Below are 25,546 nucleotides of genomic sequence, written 5' to 3'. Positions count from 1 at the left end.
TTTTTTTTTCATGTTATTTTGTTTTAATTATAATAATATAATTTTTTAGCTATATATTTTTGCAATTGCATTTTTTCATTTGTTTGTTTGTATATATAATATATATCATTAAGAGAGTATAACATTTAAATTAAATTTCTTTTCAGTTTCATTTTTTTCTATTAGAATTTTCTGTATTTTTTTTTTTTTTTGTAACAACTGCAATAATTAATCTTAATAAAAATTATTAATAAATACAATAATTTAAGTCATATATCTTGCATGTCTTTAATAATAAATAAAATTAAATACTGTAAAGTTGAAGGGTATTGGGGAGTTAGAATTTAACTAAAAAATTGTCTAGAATGTAGAGTATATATTAGTATATATATGAGGGGTATATACAGGGTGTTTCAAAATGAATTCGGAGTTTGAAGAAAATTTCAAGTTTGAAATGAAAAGTTTTTTTTTTTTGTGGAAAGGACCTCCCATAGAGATTCTGTAGTTAAGAGACCTTTAAGATGTTTTTAGTTGAAAGCAGATCTTATATAGGTCTTCTAAGAAAATAGACCTCCTACTGTTCATGGAATGTCTTCTATGGAAGCCTTCCAATAGGTTTTCTATGGAGTAAATATCTTCTATAGGTTTTCCATTTATAGAAGACCTTCTGTTGGTCTCCTATGGATAGAAAATTTCTCTATCTTCCATAGAAGACCTATATAAGGTCATCTATCCATTGAAGACCTTTAGAAGTTCCTCTATCCATAGAAGACCTATAGATGTTCTTCTATCCACAGAAGACCTATAGAAAGTCATCTATCCATAGAAGACCTATAGAAGGTCCTCTATCAATAGAAACCCTATATAAGATAATCTACCAATAAAAGACCCTTAGAAGTCTTCTATCAATAGAGGACTTATATAAGGTATTCTATATATAAATAAATCTTTTATGCATAGTAGATCTTCCATAGAAGGTCTATAGAAGTCTTTTCACCCATAAAAGACCGACCTATAGAAGGTCCTCTATCAATAGAAATCCCATACAAGGTCCTCTGTAGATAAGATATCTTTAAGATGTTTTTAATTGAAAGCAGATTTTATATAGGTCTACTAAGGATAGAAGAACTCCTATCGATCTGCGGTTCATGGAAGGTCTTCTATGGATAGAAGCCTTCCTATAGGTATTTATTTGGTGGCGACCTTTTATAGATCTTCCATGTATAGAAGACCTTCTGTTGGTTTTCTGTGGATAGAAAATCTTTCCCTATCTTCCATAGAACACCTATAGGTCATCTATCCATAGAAGACCTATAGATGTTCCTCTATCCATAGAAGACCTATTGAAGGTCCTCTATCAATAGAAAACCTATATAAGATCATCTACCATTAAAAGACCCTTAAAAGTCTTCTATCCATAGAGGACTTATAGAAGGTATTCTATACATAAATAAATCTTCTATGGATAGTAGATCTTCTGTATCTTCCATAGAAAAAAAAAAAATACCAACCTATAGGAGGTCCTCTATCCATAGAAGACCTATAGAAGGTCATCTATCAATAGAAACCCCATACAATGTCCTCTACCACTTAAAGGTCTTCTATCCTTAGAATATCTATGGAGGGTCTTCTATCCATAGAAGACTTATAGTTGGTCTTTTACCAAAAGATAGGTCTTCTATGGATAGTAGATCTTCTATGGATAGTAGGTCCTCCTATAGAAATTCTGTAGATAAGAGATCTTTAAGATGCTTTTAGTTGAAAGCTGATCTTATATAGGTCTTCTATGGATAGAAGACACCCTACCGTTTTGCTGTTCATGCAAGGTTTTCTATGGACAAAAGCCTTTCACTCTATGGAGTGAAGACCTTTTATAGGTATTGTATGTGTAGGAGACCTTCTATGAATAGACCTTCTGTTGGTCTTCTATGGATAGAAGATCTTTTATATCTTCCAAAGAAGGTCTATAGAATGCCTTTCACCCATAGAACCCCTAGGTCTTCTATCTTCTATCTATCTGTAGATAAGAGTCCTTTTAGATGCTTTTAGTTGAAAGCTGATTTTATATAGGTCTTCTATGGATAGAGGACCCCCTACCGTTCTGCTGTTCATGCAATGTTTTCTATGGACAAAAGCCTTTCACTCTATGGAGTGAAGACCTTCTATAGGTATTGCATGAAAAGAAGACTTTCTAGTGGTCTTCTATGTGTAGAAGACTTTCTATGAATAGAAGATCTCCTGTAGGTCTTCTATGGATATAAGATCTTTTATATCCTCCATAGAAGGTCTATAAAAGGTCTTTCACCCATAGAACCCCTATAGAAGGTCTTTTATCTTCAATCCATAGAAGACTTATAGAAGATCAACAGAAACCCTATAAAAGGTCATCTACTAATAAAATATCTTTTAAAGGTGTTCTATTCATTGAAGAACTATAGAAAGAGTTTCTATCCCTAGAATACCTATAGAAGGTCTCCAATCCATAGAAGATTTATAGAAGGTCTTCTATCCGTATATGGGTTTTTGTATGGATAGTAGATTTTCTATATTTTTCATAGAAGACCTATAGAAGGTCATCTATCCATAGAAGACCTATGGAATGTCCTCTATCTATAGAAGATTTTCTATAAATGTCAGAACGGTAGGAGCGCTTTTATCCTCTTCTTATAGAAGTACCTCCTATAGCTCTTGTATGGATAGAAGTCTTTTAATATGTATTCTACAAGTGGTCTTCTTTTCATGGAAGATCTATAAACGGGTCTTCTATCCATAGAAGACCTATAAAAGGGTCTTCAGAGGGATAGAAGACCTTCTTTATGACTTCTATGAATAAAAAAAACTTCTATAGGCCTTCAATTAAAAGAAGGCCTTCTACGGATACAAGTCTTTTATCCAAAAGTCTTCAATGGATAAAAGACATTCTACAGATCTTTTAGGGTGAGAAGAGACAGGTTCTTCCTCCAGTTTCTCTGTTTTCATCACTCATTTTGAAACATCCTGCACATAGTGAAATTTTGCAGATTCTAAAACTTTGTTTTTTTTATTTTTTTTTAATTGAACATAGTTTTAATTTCTTTTTTTTTCTGTTTTGGGATAAAAATTACAATTTACAATTTTTTTTTTTTGGTTTTAAGTTTTGCTTTGATTTTAAAATCAAATTTCTTTGGTTTCCATTTCATTATCGAATTTTTGTCGAATTAAAGCACATTTTGTTTTATATTTTGGTTTTGTAAATTTTCATCCATCATTTGCGTTTCGTCTTTGCGTTTATATTTTGTGGTTGCTTTCTATGTTTAGCTACTTGGTTTCTACTTTTCTTTTACTGGGAGCGAGCCAATGTCTAGTTGAGGTTGATTGTTTGTTTTTTTTTTTTTTAATTTGTGTTTTGTAAAGGAGGAGTTTAAATAGAGTTTTTTTTTTTCAAGAGAGAGAAAGAAAAAAAGAGATCACAACAAAATGTAAAAGAGAGGATTAAGTTCTTTCTTTTCTGTTTTGTTTTTGCAATTATCAAATATTGAGTGTAACGATCAACAAACGAACGAAAGCTTCAAAAGGTTCTTCTTTTTTTTTGGTTTTATTGTGAGATATGAGGTGCAGTTGAGGTTCCCAATGGCGGATGCCATTGCCACCCCCATCGTTAGCAGTGCAAGTTGAAAAATGTTCCTAGAGCTTTTTATGTTTTTGGTACGATATCCTAGTATTTAGAGGCCTAGTTAAGAGTTAACGAACGAACGATGCCATAGACGTAGTCGGTGAAGTGAAGTTGAATTTTTTTTCTCAAGGATAGGTGGTGCAGTAGAGGTTAAATATTTTCATAAAATAATATCGGTTTGAGGTTAAATATATATTATTTGTAATGTTGTATGTGTCAGTTTGTATTTGCAGGGATAACATTATTCTTTCAAGCAATATATTCTGAGGAGAGGCCTTTAACAGGTCTTCTACAAATGCAAAGACCAATGGATAAAAAGAAAATCTCTGATATATCTTTCATTTGTAGCAGACTTTCTCCGAGAGCTCTAAGAGAAGACCTAACACAGTTCTTCTATGGAAAGAAGATAGTTGACAGTTTTCGAAAGAGAAAATACATTCTAGAGATATTGTTTTTGACAAAGAAGGCTCTTCAAATAGAAAGGCGATTTCAGAAAGATGTTCCATTGGTAGAAAACCTCTAACAATCGTTCAAACATATAATACATCCCGAGGACTTCTAAAGATAAAACCCCTATGGATGCCCTTCTACAGATAGAAGATATCCAAAATCTTTTACTCTGTGGCAGGTCTTCGGTGAATTAGGGATCTCTAAGGAATCTTCTATATAAGAAAAAAAATATATATAGAATATCTTTCACAGGTTTCTTAGAAGACCGCTGAAGATAATCTTTAAAAGGTCACTTAAGACAACCTTAAGTCTCTATGTGTCCTCCATGGACTATCAATGGATCCCCCATGGACAGAAAACCTTTCATATGTTCTCTACAGATGGATTACATTTAATAAGCCCTTTACATAACGACATCCTTTAAAAGGTCCTCTTTAGAAGGAGGATATTTAATAGGTCCTCTATATAAGGACGATCTTCTAAAGACCTTTAACAGGTCATCTCTGACAAAGGATCTTTTAAAGATTATCTTTCCAGGTTCTTCATTGACAGAAAAGTTTTTAAGAGAACCTCCATCGACAGAGGACCTTTAAAAGTTTCTTTGAAAAAATAAGGATCTTGAACCGTTATTCTGTAGGCAGAGGACCTTTAACTGGTTCTCTATAGATAGAGGACTCTTTAAAAAGATTTTTGTAGATGGAAGATTTTCTAAAAATAGGGGGGACTCTGAGAGCAAAGGTCCTTCAACAGGATAGTGGACCTTTAGCAAGTTTTCTATAGATGGAAGACCTTTAACAGGTTCTCTACCGACGAAGAACCTTCAACAAGTCCTCCAAACATAGGTAGCATTTAAAATGTCCTTTATAGACAAAATAATTTTAAAAAGTCCTCTATAGACTGAGGACCTTCGACAGGTTCCCCAGGGACGGATAACGGTTAATACACTCTCCATAGACAGAGAACCCTTAAGGCCCTTAGTAGATCCTTTATTTACAGAGGCTCCATAATAGAGCCTCTATGGACAAAGAAGGTTGAACAATTTGCTATAGATTGAAGATCTTGAACGGATCATCTACAGACAGACCCTCTACATAATGAGGACCTTTAACGGATTCTCTGCAAATACAGGACCATTAACAGATCCTCATTGGATGGAGGACAAGTCCTCTGAAAGACAGAGTACTTTTAAAAGCTACTCTACAGACAGAGGATCTTTAATTGGTTCTCTACAGACATAGGACATTGAAAGAACCCTCTAAAGAAGTCGGACCTTTAACAGCTTCTCGACAGAGAGAGAGAACCTTTAAATGGACCTCTACGCACAGAGGATCTTTAACAGGTCCTCTATAGATAGCGGATCCTTAAACAGGTCCTCCACGAACAGTGAACCTTGAATAGATTCTCTACAGACAGAGGGTTTTTAACAGGTCCTCAACTCCAGACATAGGACCTTCAGCAGGTGCTCTATAGACAGAATACCTTTAACAGGTCCTTTACAGACAGAGGACCTTTAACCGGTCCTCTACAGCCAGAGGGCTTTTAATCTGCCCTCAATTGACAAAGGGCCTTTTAAAAGTCCTCCATAGACAAATGACCTTTAACAGGTCCTCTACAGTCAGATGGCCTTTAACAGGTTCTCTGCAAACAGATGACCTTTAGCAGGCTCTGTGTGGATGGAGTAACTTTAACAAGTCTTCTTCAGACAGAGGCCCTTTTATGGATCCTCTACAGACAAATGACTTTTTAACAGGTCCGCCATTGACAGAGGACCTTTAACAGGTCGTCTGCGGACAGAGGAACTTTAAAAGGCTCTTTACAGACAGGGGGCCTACTTTTTACACAAGCAGTGGACCTTTAGCAGGACCTTAGGCGATTTCTCTGTAGACAAAGGACTTTTGGTAACTACTCTATAGATCTTTAACAGGTCCACAAAAAAGCAGCGGACCTTTTACATGATCTCTAAAGAGAGAGGGCTCTTAACAGGCTATCTACAGGTCCCTTATATAAAGAAGACTTTTAACTGGTCCTCTACCTTTAACAGATTCTCTAGAGACAGGTCGTCCATGGACAGGGGACTCGTTAAAGGTCCTTTTATATGAGGACGTTTTGCAAGTTATCTTTAAACATTTCTCTCTAGATAGAGGATTTTTGAAGGTTGCAAGAGGTCCTCTGTCAAATTATATTCAGAAAGATCTTTTACATGTAGGATAGAATTTACTAGCCTTCTATAGTCAGAGTACCTTTGGAATGTCTTCTTTGGAATGTCTCTAAATTCCTCTCCTATACATATTGCTTAAATTGAATTCGCTACCCATCGAGATACCCTCGAGATGAGTAATGTCTGTTTTTCCCCGAGTGAAAATGACTTCCCAAAAGCAAGCAAGGCAACATTCCTTTTAATCCACCACTGAAAGCATATGTAAAGATGATGCTCGGAGGGAGATTGATAGGAGGCGACCCAACGACATTTATTTACACATTCGGTTGATATGATGTTATGAAGGACATAGCAGAGGGGGTGCTGTCGGAGACAGAAGCAGCGGGCAACACAGGCAGTGGCGGAAGAGAAATGGTTGTTGCCGCAGGCACTGGTGTTGTTGTTGTTGCTATTGAAGGGAAACTACCATAATTACCTGTTGTAATGACAGCAGCAGGTGGCAGAGAGCTGATAGTGGGAAGAGAATCAGTCAGAGAAGTGGAGTCAATACCAACAAAAGCAGCATATGGTGGCAGAGCAGGAGCAGCTTCGGATGTTGCTGCTGCTGCTACTGTCCCTGTTACCGTAACGGATGTCGTTGTTTCAGAAACGGAAAACTTAGCTGGACTTAAAATATCCAAGGGTTTTACAAGCACAGGTGGTTGTTCAAGCATTGGTGATCTTTGGGCACTTGTTGTTGTTGGGGCTATAGTTGTTGCAGTTGTGCTGCCATTAGCGGTTGTGGTCGTGCCGTTACTCGTGGCCGTAATGCTGTTCTGGGAATGTTTCTTTTCTAATTGTTTTTCGGTTAGAACGCGATCGTAAAATGTCGATGTCACTGTGGTGTGGCGTATCTCTAGTTTGGCCGGGGTGTAGACGGGTGTATTGGACCGCGAAATACCTAACTGGCGGTACGCTGATATGGGCCGATCCAAACCGAAGGTGGCCCCCGGTGTTGTGGTGTTCAGTTGTGTGTGGTTGTTGGCGTTTGTGGAAGAGGAGGTATTTGTGTTATTTGTGTCCTGAATTGACATTGCTGCTGTGCTTGTGGCGGTCGTCGTTGTCGCTTGTCCGTAAATTTGTTGGATCTCGACATCGATACAATCGACATCGTCATTAGTTGCAATTAGTTGGCTATCTACTTTATGAAACTTAGTTAAACTATGGCTACTTGGACTTAGTGAGCTATGATTATATGGATAATATAATGAATTTGGCAATAGATTATCACGTCTTACCCTACTCTCGTTCTCTTCACGATCCTCGTCGGTGCGTCGGCGACGCGGTGATATTTCCCGTCTCAGATCACGATTCGAATGGTATTGCAGTGACGGACTGGTGGCCCTGAGGGGACTGGAAGAACGTATGGAGTCAGCGGATCCCATGGTGCGCATATAGGCTGAACTTTGATCGGAAATTCGTATTGAGGGTCCGCCATAGGGATCTCGAGAACGGGAACGGCTGCTGTGGCGTGATCTCAAATCGTCGTAGGATGATTTTTTACTGGCGAAATAGTTGGAATCTGAACACAAGGAATCGATATACTGTAGGCATCGTTCGGTGCGATACGGCTTCTCTTCACACAGGCTGTCGATGGATTTAATGGTTGACCTGATCGATGTCAGCTGGTCATTGATGTTTTCGCCGGTGCGCAAAGGTACACCGGTGTGGGTTCCCTTGCGGCGTAGAGGTGATGTTTCCTACAAAAAAAAATCGAAGGAGAAAAAATAAGGATTTTTTCAAAGGATTCCCATTTTTTACTCACCCTCATCAAACGAATTCCCATGACACCTAGGCCTTCCTGCACCGAACTGGCTAAATGCGGTGGCACCGATGGTAGTGTTGTCGTTGCGCCAAGCGTATCTGTAATGGTTTTCTTTAAAATACGTTGTATAATATTAGAATTTTCTTCTAATATTTGAATCACATCACTACTGTTTGTGCTAACCATGGATTCACTGTCGTGACCTCGTGTCCTCGCCTGCGATTGATGATGCTGTGACGCCGACGGCTGCTCATCATCATCATGAAATCGTATGGTTTTGTTGGGGCAAGTTGCAGCATCTCCGGTACACTGAGCTACTGCAACTTTGGGCGATGGCGAACGATGGCTGCTCAGATTGCGTTTGGCCGATTCTGCCGATGATGAACGAGTAGCGCGAAATTCTTCAAACGACAGCGAGGGCGATATAATGTCTTTCAATTTCTGATTGAATTCTTTGTAGTTTTTCTGCATTTTGAAATCGAATCGTTGTTCCCTTTCGAGAGCCTCTAAACGGGCTTCCAACTGTTGGGCAGTTGGTAGACCGCTTGGGCTGCTGGGTTGTTCATTTACCTGCTGCTGCTGGCCACTGGCTTCCCGCTGGCTGGCTACGGGTGATTTGGAATGGGATTTTAGGGCAGCGGGGGAGGGTGTGCGTCCCTCCTCCAACATTTTCATGCGATGCTCCAGTTCTCCGGTGGTTGGTATATCCTCGGGGCTGGGATCGAGTAGCATTTCCAGGGGGTGTATGGGTTCCCGTTTGGGTTCGGCCTTGGTTCGAGGCCTGGATTTTCGATTCAAATCCAGGGCACGAAAACGATATTCCAAATCTTCGGTTGTTGGTTTGCTGGCGCTATGCTGGGGGCTTCCACCACTCCTGACTGGGGATTGATGTTCTTTTTTCTTGGCCACCGCAGTGGCAGTGCAATGGCAATGATGATCACAGCATTCGGGTTCGGCAAAACGAACGGGGGATTGATGTTTCTTGGTGTGAGTTGTACAAGAATGTTGCTGCTGCTGTTGGTGTTGACTCTGTGAGGAGGAACAACGCTCGGATCCGGGTGTTTCTCCACTACCCACCGGAGGTATGTCATCCAGACCCTTACCCTCACACAGATCAAGGAAACGATTCAAATCCTTTTCATGTGACAACGAATACTGCAACTTGATTTTCCTTTCAATCTCCGTAAGACGTTGCTCCACATCGATTTTCTCGACATCTTCGAGCATTTTGATCTGCCGCTCCAAGGAACGAAAACGCGACTCCAATTCCCTTGTCGAGGGTAGATAGACAGTTTTCTTGCGCAAATGATGTTTCACGGGATCCTTGCCCCAATCGAAGTCTTCTTCGGGAGGCTTCGAGATTGCTTTCTTTTTGGGCGATGTTTCGGCTGTGGCTGCCTCTTCTTTGGCCGTTTTGGAGAACTGCATTATTTCCTTGGTTAAATCGGCCATTTCTTGGGCAGATTTTTGATCTTTTGCTCCCACATCTTCGGGTTTGATTTGGCCACGTTCGAGTAGCTGTTTTTCGAGAGCCTGGAATAGATCTTCCAACTCTTCGGTATTGGCACGAGTTAGGCGTCGTACTTTAACAGCTTTGGGTTCATTGTCTAGTAGGAGGACTAGGGTTTTCTTATTCACCTCGACGGGCACCATTTGGGTGCCGTGCAAGTTTCCAATGGCCTTCTCGGGAATTTGTGCTTTGTTTTCTTCTGTGTGTTTAGGAGTTTCTTCCGTCTTTGGGATTTCATCTTTGGGTTTAGCGGAGGTCGAAGAATCCTTAATTTCGGGTTTGTCTGTTTTATTTGAGGAGTCTTTTCGGTTTTCTTCGGATAGTTCCTTGGTTTCTTTTTCCTTTTCCTTTGCCTTTACATTTTCTTTTTCTACCTTGCTTTCTTCCGCCTTTTCCGTACTCTTTTCCTCTTTCTTTTCTTCTTCCCTTTCTACCTTTTCAGTTTTTGCTTCGATTTTGTCTTTATCCTTTTCCATTTTAGGCTCATGTGTTTCAGGGGCTTTTATGGGCTTGGAATGTTTGATGTGTTCCTCCAAAATTTGTAGACGTCTATCGAAGTCATCCTCCTTGCTAGGCCTTTCCGATTTATCTGCAATTGGTTTATCCAGGGGTTCAGTAGGCATTTCCTTTTCTCTTGGCTTTTCCGTAGGCAGGTCTTCCTGCTTGGCTTCCTTAGCCAAATCTGGGCATTGCAAATCTTCCTTTTTGCTTTCCAATTTTTCTACCTCTTTTGGTGGTGGCATAACTTCCTCAGCCTCAACCTCCTTGGGTGTTTCTCTTACCTCTTCCGTTTCTTTTGGTACTTCCTTTATTACTTCCTCACTTGCTTTGCTTTCTTCGTTGATTACAATTTCATCCTCACCCTCATCGTTATGTTGGCCCGATTCCGGAGGCAATTGTTCCACCACAATCTCAGCTTCGTTTTGAGCACTTGGTGCACCCAACTCCCTAGACAACTGGACTTGGGCATCAATAGGCGTCACGGCAGAGGCAATAATTCTCTGAGAATTCTTTAACTGCTCCTCCAAAATCAATAGCCGCCGACTCAACTCCTCGGCCCGGGTAAGCGATTGAGTGGCCGCCTTCCCCAACTCCTCTTTGCTTAGAGTCATATGAATATTTATGCTTATATTGATGGGACTTTGAAAGTCCTGCTCCTGCAGCTCGCCATAGTTGTTGTAACGCACCAACTCCTTGCCCGTAACATTGACCGAATCAGCCCTTATCTCCAAGTCCATTTGTGAAGAACTCAGTTCAGCGGAGTTCTCGAGTGGTCCCGAACGTTGGTCTTGTGACTCTGTCGAAAGGGTGGATTTGAATTTTGCACTGGCGCCCAATTGTCGTTCCAATTCCAAGACACGTGACTCCAACTTGCCCACATGCCGGTTGGTAGCCGACAGCGGCTTAATGGGTTGCAGACGTTGATGGCGGTGGCTGGTCGATGCCACTTCGGAATCACTTGCTCGACGTTGCTTCAATAGAGTTCTATTCAATTGCTCTTCCAAGAATTGTAAACGATTCTCAAGATCGGCTCTTGAGGGTAGATCGGAAAAACGACGAACCATCTTTCGGTTGGTGTAGAGCAACGGTTCGTAGCGTTTTCCCGATGGACTATTGGCGTGGGCGTTCGCATGTGTTTCCGAAGTTTCATCGGTTTTGGATTTGCGCAGCAAGGCTGGCGTTTTCCGATTGGGATTAATGGAGCTGGGCTTGATATTCTCGCCATTGGGTGTGGGACCCATTTTCGCCTGGAGTTCTTCGATGAGAGCTGAACGAGTACTGGGTTCTTGACTGGGACTTGATTGCTCCGTCTCGGACCAGTCTTTGGGTGGAGTTGGAGGGCTGGGTATGGCCTTGGGGCTTTCGCTGACTTTCGATTTCTTCTCTTTGCTGTCGGCAGAGATTGTTTTGTTGCTTTGCAACTTTTCAAAGCGCCTCTCCAGAGAGTCGGTTGAGGGTGGCGAGGTTTTGGGTTTCACCTGCGACTGTGACTCATGCAGGGAATCCTTGCGTGAGCTCATGCGTCGTTTCAGAACTTCATAACGTTTTTCCAAATCCTCCGTGGAAGGAGGTTCCGAGGAGCGACGACTGCTGGCTGCAGAAGATGTTGGTGAGATTTTTGTTGCCGCTTTTTTCTCCGCCACCTCGGCAGTCTTTGTTTTTTGCTTCGAACTTGTTTCGGCAGCGGTGCGGCGAGATTTCATGGTTTCCATGACATTAGTGGCCATTTTGGTGGAACGTTCCTCAGGTGTTTGGGTGGAGGATTTCATGGCATCAATAACATCTGCCTTGATTTTCTGGGACCTCTTTTGTTTGGCCGTGGATTCCTCGTCGCCTGGGGATTGACGATGTTTGGTTGGTTTATCACCCGACTCCTCCTTGCGTTTGACCGACGATTTCATGGTCTCCATGACATTGGTGGCCATTTTGTGGGAGCGTTGCTTTTGCGTCTCTTCCGGGGGTTTCATTGCCTCAATGACATCAGCTTTAATTTTATTGGCCCGCTTAACCTTCTCCTGCGAGTGTTGGGCTGAGGATTTCATGGCAGCCATGACATTTGTGGCCATCTTTCCCTCCGCAGGATCCGATGACGGTTTCATGGCCGAAATGACATCAGCCTTGATTTTGTTGGAACGTTTCTTTTTCTCACCGTCTTCGGATGGTTGAGACGCCAGGGTTCTTTGAGATTTACTGGAAGTTTCGGGTGTTGGCTCTTCGGGTGTCGTGCCAGATTTCATGGAAGCAATGATGCCAGCTTTAATTTTATCAGATCTGCTAAGTTTTTTAGCCGATTCCTCTGTGGGGGTTTCTTCTTTGGGTTCATCCGGAGTGCTGCCAGACTTCATGGAAGCAATGATTCCTGCTTTGATTTTATCGGAGCGGCTAGACTTTTTATTCGCCTCCTCTGTGGGAGTTTCTGCCTCCGGTTCTTCGGGAGTTGTGGCAGATTTCATGGAGGCAATAATACCCGCCTTGATTCTGTCCGATCTGCTGATTTTTTTTGCGGAGTCCTCGCTAGGAGTTTCCGCTTTTGGTTCATCGGGAGTGCTACCAGATTTCATGGAAGCAATGATTCCAGCCTTGATTTTATCCGAACGGCTAGACTTTTTACTAGCCTCCTCTGTGGGAGTTTCTGCTTCCGGTTCATCGGGAGTGCTGCCAGATTTCATTGAGGCAATAATCCCAGCCTTGATTTTTTCCGATCTGCTTAGTTTTCGACCCATTTCCTCCGTGGGAGTTTGTGCCGGCTCGTCGGGTGTTGTAGCCGACTTCATTGAGGCAATTATGCCTGCTTTGATTTTGTCCGATCTGCTTTGTTTCCTGCCCATCTCTTCCGTGGGTGTTTGCGCCGGCTCCTCGGGTGTTGTGGCCGTTTTCATTGAGGCAATAATTCCCGCCTTAATCCTATCCGATTTGCTAAGTTTTTGATTCGTTTCCTCTGTGGGTGTTGCTGCTTCCGGTTCATCTGCCGGACCACCGGATTTCATAGAGGCAATAATTCCCGCCTTTATTTTTTCCGATCTGCTCAGCTTTCTGCCCATTTCCTCGGTTGGTGTTTGGGCTGGCTCATCGGGTGTTGTTGCTGCCGATTTCATTGAGGCAATTATGCCAGCGCGAATTTTCTCCGATCTACTTAGTTTTCTTGTTGGTTCCTCTGTTGGAGTTTCGGCAGCCGGCTCATCGGGTGTTGTGGCCGCTTTCATGGAGGCAATAATACCAGCTTTGATTTTATCCGATCTGCTGGAAGATTTCATGGCTGCCATAACATTGCTAGCCATTTTGCTGCTGGATTTTTCATCCTCTCCCTCATCGGGATTTTCCTCTTTATGAGGAGATTCCAGATCTCCAGAGGATTTCATTGCCGAAATAATATTTGCTTTGATTTTGTCGGAACGTTGTTGCTTGGCACCGGCCGATTTCATGGCATCCATAACACTGGAAGCCATTTTACTGGAATCGTCCTTGGTGCTACGTGGTTGCCTCTCCATGGGCTCCTCTCGGCCCTCGGTGTGACGTGTTGCGGAGGATTTCATGGCCTTTTTCACTTGGGCTGCCATGCTGTGGGAATCTTCTTCGGGAGAGGGCAGAGCAGACTTCATGGCCTCCAAAACATCCAACTTGAGTTTATTTGAACGGCGTGTACGTTCCTCTTGCTCCGAAGCCTCCTCCTCCTCCTCATCTCCCTTGGTTGTGGCTTTAGATTTACGCATTGCTTCCCTGACATTGGCGGCCATACGTTGTTGCCTTCCCGTATCCGAAGCTTCATCATCATCTGAAGCCTCTATGGCCTCTATGACATTGGCCTTGATACGATTGGCACGAACCGCATCTTCATCTTCGGCTGTCTCGCTTTCATTAGCAGATCTCTGAGAATCATCTTCAAGCTGTTGTTGCTGCTGCTGTTGTTGATCCAGTTCGGAATAGCCATCGGGACTTTGACGATCATCATATTCCACAGCTCTATAGCGGTGAGGGTGTTCCTCTAGTGCATCTTCACTTGCCTCGGATCGAGTAATGCTCATTTGTTTTTCCAAAGCCTCAAAACGTTTTTCCAGCTCCTCCGTTGAGGGTGGGGATTTTCGCGATGCCCTTGATGAACGGCGATCATCGATTTCCCGGTCATCTGTGCTATGCGACTGTCGGCGAGAGTAAACTGATAATTGGGATTGTCTTCGGGAGGAAGCAGAGGTGGTATGGGCTGCGGCCTGTTCGGAAGGCCTGCGAGAGATCTTGAGATCTGATTGTCTTCTCGATTGAGTAGGTTGGGGTTCTTCTTCCTCCTCCTCTTCTTCCTCTCCTAGCTCAGGTTCTGAATCTTCTACTGGAGAATCATGCCCTGAAACAGTCACCGATCTATCCTCCTCATCGGAGAGTGGATCTTGGCTTTGTGACTTATCCGGCACCTCTGATCCCCTTTCGCTGAGTTCGTTTTCTTCGCTATCGGGTGGCTCCTTTTTTCTTTGTCGGGTGCTTGATTTAGGAACACTGCTGAATGCCCTACTGGCTCTGCCATCCGGAATGTCTTCTTCCTCCTCCCCATATTCCTCTTCACCTTCGGCCTCTTCCTCGGCCTCGGGATTATCCTCTTCTTCCCCATATTCACTTTCCCGATCCGATTGTTTGCCCTGGGAAGTGATATCTTCACGGGACCCTACATCGCCATTTTTATTGCTTGATTGTGAGGGTTTGTTGCCCTCTCTCTTTGAATCACGTTGTGGATTTTCCCTGGCTGATGGTGGTGATTTACGTGAGCTGTGACCTTTTTCCGAATCACTAACTTCCTCCGAGGCTTGTTTACTACGATCTCTTATCATATTTTCGAAACGCTCTTCTAAATCGGCAGTTGAGGGTATAACAGGTTTTCGTTGTACATCGCTGAGAAGATCAGGCTTTTTACTGGATGGTGGTGTTTTATCATACGACTTCGACTGAGTTTTGTAATGGCTCTCAAGTCGTGAAAGTCGATTCGATTCAATGGGATAAGGTCGATGATTTTCCGCATCCTCGAAGAAGGAAGAGAGTTTCTCTTCATCGAGAGAGATGCGATTGCTGTGATACGATCGTGAGATTTTGGGATCTTTGAGCAGTTCTGCAGAGGAAAATGAGTAACGTGAGCGAGAGTAGTCTTCCTTGGAGTATGGTCGATATTTGTACGTTTCATGGTGTTGAGATTTGTATTTGGATACTTCCTCTCCTTGCTCTTTTCTCCGAGAGGGATTTTCTATTAGGCGATGAGATTTATACTCTTCTGCATTAGAGCTCTTGCATTTAATATCTTCTTCTCTCTTGGGAGCATTTGTCATTGAGTGATAACTGCGATACTCTTCGGGTTCATGCCTACCATATTTCACCTCTTCTCTCTGGGAAAGATGATCTCTTGAATGAATAGATCGATACTCTTCCAGATCATGGTTTTTATTTTTCACTTCATCTTCTCTTCTCTTAGACAGAGTTTCTCTTGAATGATAGGTGGCATACTCTTCTAAATCCATGCTCTTTTGTTCGGTACTTGGCATGTGATATCTGTGATAAGTTCCATCTCCGTTCGCATACGATCCAGAGATGGGCCTATTTTTTGTAATATCTTCACCATGTTCCATCGGGTACTTAGGAAAGCTGGGCAAATGGAAATGCTCCCTTTGTATACCTTCTCCTTGCTCTCGTTTAATTGACTTTGTTTCAACATCAAGTTTTTCACTAGGAATTCGACCATTCATGGCATAGGTATGATGTTTCCCTTCCTCCCCGAGGTTCTCGTCTTCTTTTTTGGTTACTGAACCATATTTAGAAGTGGCTTCCATGCTCATACGTTTCTCTAGAGCCTGATAACGTTCTTCGATTTCCATGGTTGTGGAACGGGTGAGAGTAAGTCTTCTGGGGTCTCTACGCTTTGTGGCCGCTGAGCTAACATAGGCTGGAGGCTTAACCGGCTCCTGGGTGACCTCACTCTTTTGTAAAGTGCTGGAGATTTCCGTTTTGGCCTCGGCAATGCAAGCGGCCGAGGATTTTTCCGAATAATCTACCAAAATATCCATACGTCGACTTTGGTTTTCTTTTTCCAAGGGATCTTCCTCTTTCCTTACAACATCATCTCTTGACACATCCTTGCTTTCATCCTTGTAGGCATCCCGAATGGAATCCTCCTCATTCAGGGAATACATGAGCTCCAATTTTGTGGGTCTCTCGCTGCTGTTGACTCTTTCGAAATACTGATTTGTAACTCCTTCATCGCTAACGCCAAAAGATCTGGTTTCCTCTGCCTCTCCCTCATTACTGCCTAATGAGTTCATGGGTTCATTGCTGAATTCCGTAGGATTTGCCAAAACTTTTGATATTGCCAAAATATCCACCACATCGGTAATGGGTACTGCCGGAATATGTCGAATATCCGTTGAGCTGGGAGGAGCTATGCTCTCCGATTCAATGAGCAATGGTTGTACTTTGGAAGCCACATCGGCCAAGTCTTCATTTGCCAAAGGCGAATAGGGCGCACCATTAATTTTGCCCATTTGCAGCTGATCACTTTCTGTGGCACTATTTTCGGCTTCTTCTTCTTCGCCCTCATCCTCCTCATCTAGTTTTTTGGAAAGCTCCAAATACGATTCCGGAAGACTTGCTTTCTTGGCCATTTCTTCATCGGCACTGTGACTGGGCGAATCAGTGGTCATTAGGACAAAGGGTATTTCACTGTTCGAGGGGGCCCAGGATTTGGGTCTTTGTCGATTGGCGGTATCCGCTGATTCTGCTGTCAATCTCCTTTGTTTTATCAATGCCGCTTTGGAGGCATATTTACGGGCAGACTTTGAGGGAGGATTGTCATCATCACACAGACTGGTGTCTGAGCTAGAGGCAGCCTTATCATCATCCTCACTCTCCTCACTGTAGGATGAGGAGTCACTTTTGCCCAAACGTTTTGTGCGTATTTTTTGCGACTTGAGCCCATCAATGCTACCCGAGCTCAACATGGCCGCTCGCTCGGCTCGAATTTCTTTCCATGTCAAACTGTCACGTCGCCGTTTGGGATCTGTGACATTATCCCGCCATTGCAGGGTTTCACCACGTCTCAGCTGGCGCCCAATTGGTTTGTTGTCCTGCAAAACAGCCGGCAACGAGGGTTTTCTGGCCGGTGGTATGGCACCCGGTGGGGGACCAGTGCGGCGTCCCCGATTTGTGACAATGGCAGGTCGACCAGATAGCAATTGATTGACGGGTATGGTAGCTGCACTATTGGTTGTGGTCTGACGGGCAGTTGAACAGGCAGTGGTGAGAATAATGTGAGCCTGCTTTTGGCGTTCCCTTAAACGGTCGTATTGCTTTTTCAGCAGAGAAATGTCGAGAGCAATTCGATCCTTGCTCTCTGCGGCCTGTTTGGCTGAAGTTTGGCCCTGGGAACCCCGGCGACCCCAAGGAATACCCCAAACCGTTGCCACCGCCAGGCGGGAGTCTTCATCCATATCGGGTTCCTCGTCATCGTAATAAAGGCTGAAAGGAAATTCATATGAAATACATCTTCATCTAATGATCTGCCACAACTTACTTCAACCCCTGTTTGTTCTTTAGCGGCGAAACACTGTACAAATGTTTATCCCTTAGCTTTTGAATGTCCTGAATGGGACCCAATTGGACCACCTTTTCAATCAAGCCATTCGAATCAATGAGATGGCCATTTAAGAGCTCACTTGAAAATGAACCCATTTTGCCATAAAAGTCATCGGCACTGCGGGTGCTCAGGACTCGGCTACACGAAAAAGAAAATTAATTGATTTTAACTGATTTAAATAAAAGTTTCTGGCACTCACTCTTCCAAGAGACTCCACAAGGCCAATGCAGTACGCAGCAGGACATCACTACCCTCAATTAAGACCAAATCCCAGACCCGCAGCACACACGACATGGGCAGACATGTACAGAACATGGTTAGGAACCATTGCATGGTAAAAACATTTGTCAATGGCGGTTCGTAGGCATTCTCCACGGGACCCTGCAACTTTTGCAAATGTCTGGCCAATTTGGGTAACTTCGTTTGCATTAGCTCACGAAACACCGCCATATCGGCCTGCAGACCACCCATGGACCCGCAGAAATAACCAGGCGGTAAAATACCCTCAACCAAATAGATCATAACCTTCATGGATTCCGTTTCATCTTTGTCCATTACTTGGAGTATCAAGGCGCCCAACATGTTGAAACCCTAAAAATCAAAGAATATTATTGGCAAAGAAGCTGTGGAAACATTTTTAAGGAACTTACCTGACAATAACCCACTTCTGGATTGTAGCGAGCATAGCCAAGCAATATACGCTTCAACTTCGCCTGATTGATATCACCAGCCGGCCCAGTACACAGAGTGGAGCCGGTACGGTGTAGATCCTAGAAATATTTAGGAATTTTAATTGATTTTGAGATATTGGTGTTTTTTGGAAATTACGGTACCTTGACAATTTGTATGCCCAGCTCCTCGTCATCTTCACGCCATTTTTCACAAAAACATTTTTCCTCCTCCTTGGACCAGTCAACATTTTTCGATTTTAAATATTTATCGGCCAAAGAAAGCCAGAGCTGGAAATAATGGAAGAAAAGAGAAATCGATTTAGAAAGCTAACGACGAGAGTGGGAGAGATCGAAGAAACAAAGAGAGAAAGATAGGGAGAGAGAGAACAATACTACCGTTGTTAGTTACTAGTTACCGTCAAGCGTAGCCCGACGTCAAGGAAGTGGCCGGAAGAAAACAGCAACATCTGCAAAAATGCTTCGAATAGTAAATAAGCGAATTGATCGAAACCCGTGTCGCGGTGGCCGAAACATGGCTCGTGAGCTGATCATATTGCAATATTCCATTCGGCAAATATTGAAAAATGAGCTCGCGGTAAAGCCATGGAAATTCCAGAAAGTGCAAGAACTTACACCACAACAGAAAGAAAAAAGACTTAAACGAGCTAAAAAGCTGCTTCGCTTGACCGAAAATGGTGAACTGACGAATTTGTTTTTCTCCGTTGAGAAAACATTCGTTGTCCAACAGAGGTCGGCTGAAAATGTGCACATTCGGTTGGCCACCAGAATTCAAGCGCCGCCCATGGTGATGGTGTGGGCCGCCCTAACAGTCGATGGTCGCTCACCGCTCGTATTAATCGATCGTGGCATCAGAATAAATGCCAAATATTATCGCGAAAATATTCTGTGCGGGTGTACTAAAGCCTTGGTCACGTAAACATTTTGACCGCAGACCTTGGACATTCCAACAGGACTCAGCACCACCGCTCTCAGCATGCGCCACCCAAGAATGGTTAGAAAATGAGGTCTTTCACTTCATTTTCATTTTGGAAAGCAATGTTGGCACTAAACAGGTAAAAAAACATTAACATTTAATACCCTCCACCTTAGGGCAATGGAAATATCAGCACCAATTATGACCCACAAATACCAATTTTTGGACATAGTCGTGGTAAAATGTGACAAAAATCATCAAAATACCGAATGTCGGCAGAAACCGCTATATATACAATGTTTCGCCATATGAACTAGGACCCATTATGAACTACAAATACCAATTTTCAGACAAATTCGTGAAAGAGTGTGGCAAAAATCATCAAAATACCGAATATTGGGAGGTACCGTTATGTAGGGACTATACCAAAACGTGGACCGATATGTCTCATTTTCAATACCAACCATCCTAGACACAATACAAATTATTCTGCTAAATTTTGACGCTCTATGTCAAATAATGTATCGTGATTTCAACAGACAGACAGACGGACGGACATCGTTAAATCGATTTAGAATTTTATGCCGATTATGAATATATATATATATATATACATTATGGGGTCTACGACGAATATTTAGGGATGTTACAAACGGAATGACAAAGTTAATATACCCCCCTTTTCAAGGTGGTGGGTATAAAAATACCAAAGTGTCGATCACCTCAAGCAAGGGCTTCGCTGGGGAATGGGCCAAAATACCGCAGAGCAACATTCGGGCAGCATGTGGCGGTTTCATTGGCCGTTTGAAGGCAATAATTTATGCCGAATGTGACCAATTCGAACAAATCTAAACTTATTGTAAAATTTGATGCTATTTCCGACATTTTTGCTTTTATTCAATTCAATAAAATTAAAAAAACAAGTAAAAAAGCTGTAAGGTCGGCCCGACCGAACTTTTAATACCCTTCACCAATTGGTACAAATTTGGCAATTTCCAAAAAAAAAAAAAAAATCCGTTTAAAATTCTGTTAAAATCTTAAAAATATCGAAAGCTTATACGACGACGTAGACCTGCATAGGCATAAGTTATTACAATATTTAAATGCGAAACTTGAAGAAAAATCTGTTTATAATGTAGCTAAAATCATCAAAATACCGAATATGGGGGGTACTGTTATATGGGGGCTATGCGAAGACGTGGACCTGCACAGACAATTTTCTGGCATGGGCTGAAGTATTCATTACGAACTTCACATGCGAAATTTGAAACAATCCCGGTAAATAATGTCGCTAAAATCATCAAAATACCGAATATCGGGGGGTACGGTATATGGAGGCTATACGAAGACGTGGACCTACATGGCCCATTTTCTGTTTTATGCGGAAGTATCTATTACGAACTTCAAATACCAAATTTGTAACGATTCCGTTGAATAATGTCGCTAAAATCATCAAAATACCGAATATCGGGGGGTACCGTTATATGGGGCTATATGAAGACGTGGACCTACATGACTCATTTTAGACTTAGAATGTAGTATCATTACGAACTTCAAATACCAATTTTGAAACGATTCCGGTAAATAATGTCGTTAAAATCATCAAAATACCGAATATCGGGGGGTACCGTTATATCATATAAAGTGAAGGAAACAGTCAATACAGTCCAAATCTGACACGGCGCAGTATTTATATCATATTTATTTAGGTCCGATACGAAATGGACAATATCGGCCCATTCTTTCGAAACCTACTCCACAGAGGGTCAACAATTTGAATAATCATAACAGATGACAAAATATATTTAAATCTTCGAACATTGGCAGAGGGTATACATCTGTCGGTTAAACCAACTGGTACTTTTTAACTTGTTTTTTTTCGAACTTAGATCAAGTTTGAGTACATTCCAAACAAATGTCATTCAACGGAGAGGGAAGTAGTAGATCATCTGATTCTCTCGTATTTTATTGTCTTAAAATTACAACCTCCCACCTTAGATTTCTTTCTGTAAGCAATAAAAAAAGTTACAAATCATTGATGCATCTTACCTTTCTGCGAAATTCCGGTGGTATACCACCCGGTAGCCGTGCCACCAGTTTCATGGCGTGCAGCCATTGCTTATAATCAGAGGTGGACTCATCATCTTCCGGTTGGTTGACATTGACTTTATTCGAGTTGGTTGTATCTTCCTGACGTTGCATTTTGTTGCTGTACTTATCACAGTTGTTGCTGTTGCTGCGGTTGATGCTTCCGTTGCTACTGCTACTGCTCCTGTTGTCGTTGTTGTAGTTGTTATTGTTGTAATTATTTATTGCCGCACTACTACCGTTCCTATTATTCCATTTGAGTTGTGACGTTGCCGTCGTTGTTATGGTCGATGAGTGTAACGCTTTCGGTGGAGGTGGTGTGAGACTGAAACGCATCTTTGGATGAACATCGTCTGTGTGTTCAGAGATATATGAAATTACATACAGACACACAAATAAGAAGTGATATAGAAATGAAACCAAAAAAAAAAAAAATTAATTGACAACTAGTTTTCTTGATTTTTGATATTTAGTTGGTGTAATTAGTTGGGCTGTTATACAGGTGTATTACAGCATAGCCCTATTGAACACCTGTGTGTAGGATGCTTATATATTTTTTTTTTCTAATGGTTTTGTTGTCTAACACCACTTTCCGCTTGCACTAGTATAAAATAGTTGTTTAAACTAATATGTTACATTATTATATATGTAGGGATTTTGTATAAGAAATTATAAAAATATATTTTCTAGAAATTAGTGTAGTATTTGTTAGTGGGTTTGGTTCGTGTAGCCTTAATGTGTAAAGTTTTTTTCATCTATCGTCACAAATTGAACCCTATTCTAAATAACCAACATAAATATAATTTTGATCTTATAAATTCCATGGATAACATATTATTTGGGCTTTGTTTGTGATTCTAAGATTCCTCCCAAATTATGCACCATCTCATGTTGAACGAAATCCATTCAACAGTTCTTAGCAAAAAGTTGACCATATTGCGTCGCTGTGAGTATATATATTGAGTAAACAGCTTTCGTGGTCCTATTCAAGGTTTTCAACTACTTGAAATATATAACAAGTAAAAAATGTATAAGTTCGGCCGGGCCGAACTTTTATTACCCTCCACAATTTGGTACAAATTTGGCAATTTCCAAAAAAAAAAAAAAAATAATAAATAAATAAAAATAAATAAATAAATAAAATCCGTTAAAAATTCTGTTAAAATCTTAAAAATACCGAATGCTTATACGACGACGTGAACCTGCATAGGCAACTTTTGTCATAAGTTATTACAACAATTAAATGCGAAACTTGAAGAAAAATCTGTTTATAATGTAGCTAAAATCATTAAAATATCGAATATGGGGGGTACCGTTATATGGGGGCTATACGAAGACGTGGACCTGCACAGACAATTTTCTGGCATGGGCTGAAGTATCCATTACGAACTTCACATGCGAAATTTGAAACAATCCCGTTAAATAATGTCGCTAAAATCATCAAAATACCGAATATCGGGGGGTACCGTGGACCTACATGGCTCATTATACCCTACACCACAAGGTGGTCAGGGTATTATGTCTTTGTGCATTTGTTTGTAACAGGCAAAAGGAAACGAGATAGAGCCATAGTTCCTATTGATGATCTGCATAGAATCACATTCTGAGTCGATTTATGCATGTCCGTCTGTCCATGTATTTTTGTAAACAAAGTACAGGTCGCATTTATTACCCTATCCAGATGCAATTTTGCACAAATCATTTGTTTGGCCCAAGGACGAACTCTATTGAAATTGGAGATAATCGGTCAAAATTTAGATATAGCTCCCATATATATCTTCGTCCGATTTGCCTTTTATTGTGCACCAAACGTGTCATATCAGTCCGAATAGTATGGAATTTTGCACATACGATAAAATTGGACCTCAAAATAAGTATGCCAAATTTTATCGAAATCGGTTCAGATATAGCTATAGCTCCCATATATATTGTTCATCCGATTTTTTATTTTTGTCCTCCGCAGCCATAATATGCACTCTGTAACAACAATATTTGGGGAAATATATCAAATACAGCTCAGAAATAAATTTGGTAAATTTTATCGAGATCGGTTCAGATTTGGATATAGCTCTCATATATAACTTCGTCCGATTTACCTTTGATTGTGCACCAAACGTCTAATATTTTCCCAAATTGGATGACATTTGGCACTTAAGACCGAATTGAGTCTAGAAGCTAGTATGTCAAATTTGGTGAAGATCGGAAGTGTTTTAATAACGATAAATCATTTATTGAGAACTAACCTAACATTGACCAGTAAGGAAAAGTCAAATATCTGACGGGGCCGACTATATGATACCCTACACCACTATGCATATTTAAAAGTGCTCCCATAACAAAAGAATTTTTATACCCTCCACCAAACTATGGAGGGTATATTAACTTTGTCACTCCGTTTGTAACTCCTCGAAATACTCATGTCAGACCCAACAACACAAGTCGATTTAGCGATGTCCGTCTATCTGTTGTAATCACGCTATCTTTCAAACGAATTGAGATAGAAAGCTAAAATTTTGCACACATGTTTATTATTCCCGTAGGCAGGTTTAGTTTGTAAATGGACCATGTAGGTCCACGTTTTCATATAGCCCCCATATAAAGGTACCTCCCGATATTCGGTATTTTGATGATTTCAGCGACATTATTCACCGGAATTGTTTCAAATTTGGTATTTGAAGCTCGTAATGGATACTACAGCCTAAGACAGAAAATTGTCTATGCAGGTCCACGTCTTCGTATGGCCCCCATATAACGGTACCTCCCTATATTCGGTATTTTGATGATTTTAGCGACATTATTCACCAGAATTGTTTTAAATTAGGTATTTGAAGTTCTAAATTGATACTACAGCCTAAGACAGAAAATTGTCTGTGCGGGTCCACGTCTTCGTATGGCCCCCATATAACGGGGCCTCCCTATATTCGGTTTTTTGATGATTTTAGCGTCAATATTTAACGGAATTGTTTCAAATTTGGTATTTGAAGTCCGTAATGGATACTACAGTCTAAAACAAAAAATTGTCTGTGCAGGTCCACGTCTTCGTATGGCCCCCATATAACAGTACCTCCTTATATTCGCTATTTTGATGATTTTAGCGACATTAATAACAGGAATTGTTAAAAATTCGGTATTTGAAGTTCGTAATAGATGCAACAGCCTAAGACAGAAAATTTTATGTGCAGGTCCACGTCTTCGTATAGGCCCCATATATCGGTACCTCCCTATATTCGGTATTTTGACGAGTTTAGGTACAATACCCACCGATATTGTTTGAGATGTCGTATTTAAACTTCGCAATGGATGCTACAGCCTCTGACAGAAAATTATCTGGCTGGTTAAGGCCTTCACACAGCTCCGATATAACGGTACCTCCCTATATACGATATCTTGATGATTTTAGCTACATTTGCCGTATATTTCAAGTTATCGAATTAGAATATGGTAATGGCTTATGACAAACAATGCTTTTGTAGTATTTTTAAAATTTAAACATAATTTTTAAGGATTTTATTTTTTTTTGAAAATTTCCAAATTCATTCCAAATGGGGGAGGGTATTCAAAGTTCGGCCCGGCCGAACTTATTGTTTTTAACTTGTTTTGAAGTAGATCATACCACCTATCAACATTTGGCTTTAGAGCAGTTATAGTTTGGTTTCAGAGGGAGCTAATATATGGGAGGCATATTCAATGAATCGATTTTCACTAAATTCGACGGAGCCATTTTAATTTTTTATGCCAAATAACATTGCTAACGAGTACATGATATCACTTCGAGGAGGATATATATCGGAGACGAATTCCCCAAAATGGAAACGTACGACCCGAAATTCGCTCCATTTGTGCTGATATCATACATTATTTGCACAATAAACCTGAAATCGGATTAAGGATATATCCAAATCTTAGCCGTCCTCGATAAAATTTGGCAAATGTATTTCCGATAATGTGGCAAAAATTCAGGTCATTCGGACTGATATTGGCCACTTGGTGGACAATTAACGCGAAATCGGTTGAAGATTTATATGGGAGCTATATCCAAATCCAAAACGATCTTCATAAAATTTGACAGTTTTTTTTTCTGGTCTATATCTGATTTCTGATACCAAAGATCATTGTTGTGGACTGAAACATATATATGGGAGCTATAAAACATATATATGGGAGCTATAGCTATATCTGAACCGATTTACACCAAATAT

At 41.2% G+C, this 25,546-nt stretch overlaps 1 protein-coding gene across 5 annotated transcripts in view; it reads right to left on the bottom strand.

Moving 5' to 3' along the window:
* The window catches only part of LOC101897982 (titin), a 39,157-nt gene continuing 13,611 nt past the window's right edge, over positions 1 to 25,546 (bottom strand). The window contains exons 4-13 of one of the 5 annotated variants that reach the window (XR_009341756.1): positions 21,309 to 21,700; positions 18,488 to 18,613; positions 18,305 to 18,424; positions 17,854 to 18,245; positions 17,592 to 17,792; positions 8,227 to 17,536; positions 8,044 to 8,154; positions 7,517 to 7,978; positions 6,715 to 7,463; positions 1 to 3,319 (exon numbers count right to left, since the gene is read on the bottom strand). Coding sequence is in view for 1 of the 5 variants with exons in the window: in XM_059119737.1 (XP_058975720.1) it covers positions 3,299 to 3,319; positions 7,517 to 7,978; positions 8,044 to 8,154; positions 8,227 to 17,536; positions 17,592 to 17,792; positions 17,854 to 18,245; positions 18,305 to 18,424; positions 18,488 to 18,613; positions 21,309 to 21,700 (11,135 nt within the window). In the remaining 4 variants the exon portion in view is untranslated. Of the gene's footprint in view, positions 3,320 to 6,714; positions 7,464 to 7,516; positions 7,979 to 8,043; positions 8,155 to 8,226; positions 17,537 to 17,591; positions 17,793 to 17,853; positions 18,246 to 18,304; positions 18,425 to 18,487; positions 18,614 to 21,308; positions 21,701 to 25,546 lie in introns of those variants that run through there. The other 4 variants (XR_009341758.1, XR_009341757.1, XM_059119737.1 and 1 more) reach the window with 4 other exon arrangements.

This window comes from Musca domestica, unplaced genomic scaffold, assembly GCF_030504385.1.
Source record: "Musca domestica strain aabys unplaced genomic scaffold, Musca_domestica.polishedcontigs.V.1.1 1, whole genome shotgun sequence".
Taxonomy (NCBI): domain Eukaryota; kingdom Metazoa; phylum Arthropoda; class Insecta; order Diptera; family Muscidae; genus Musca; species Musca domestica.
Note: the sequence above shows the minus strand (reverse complement) of the source record. Positions and strands in the feature narration are given on the sequence as shown.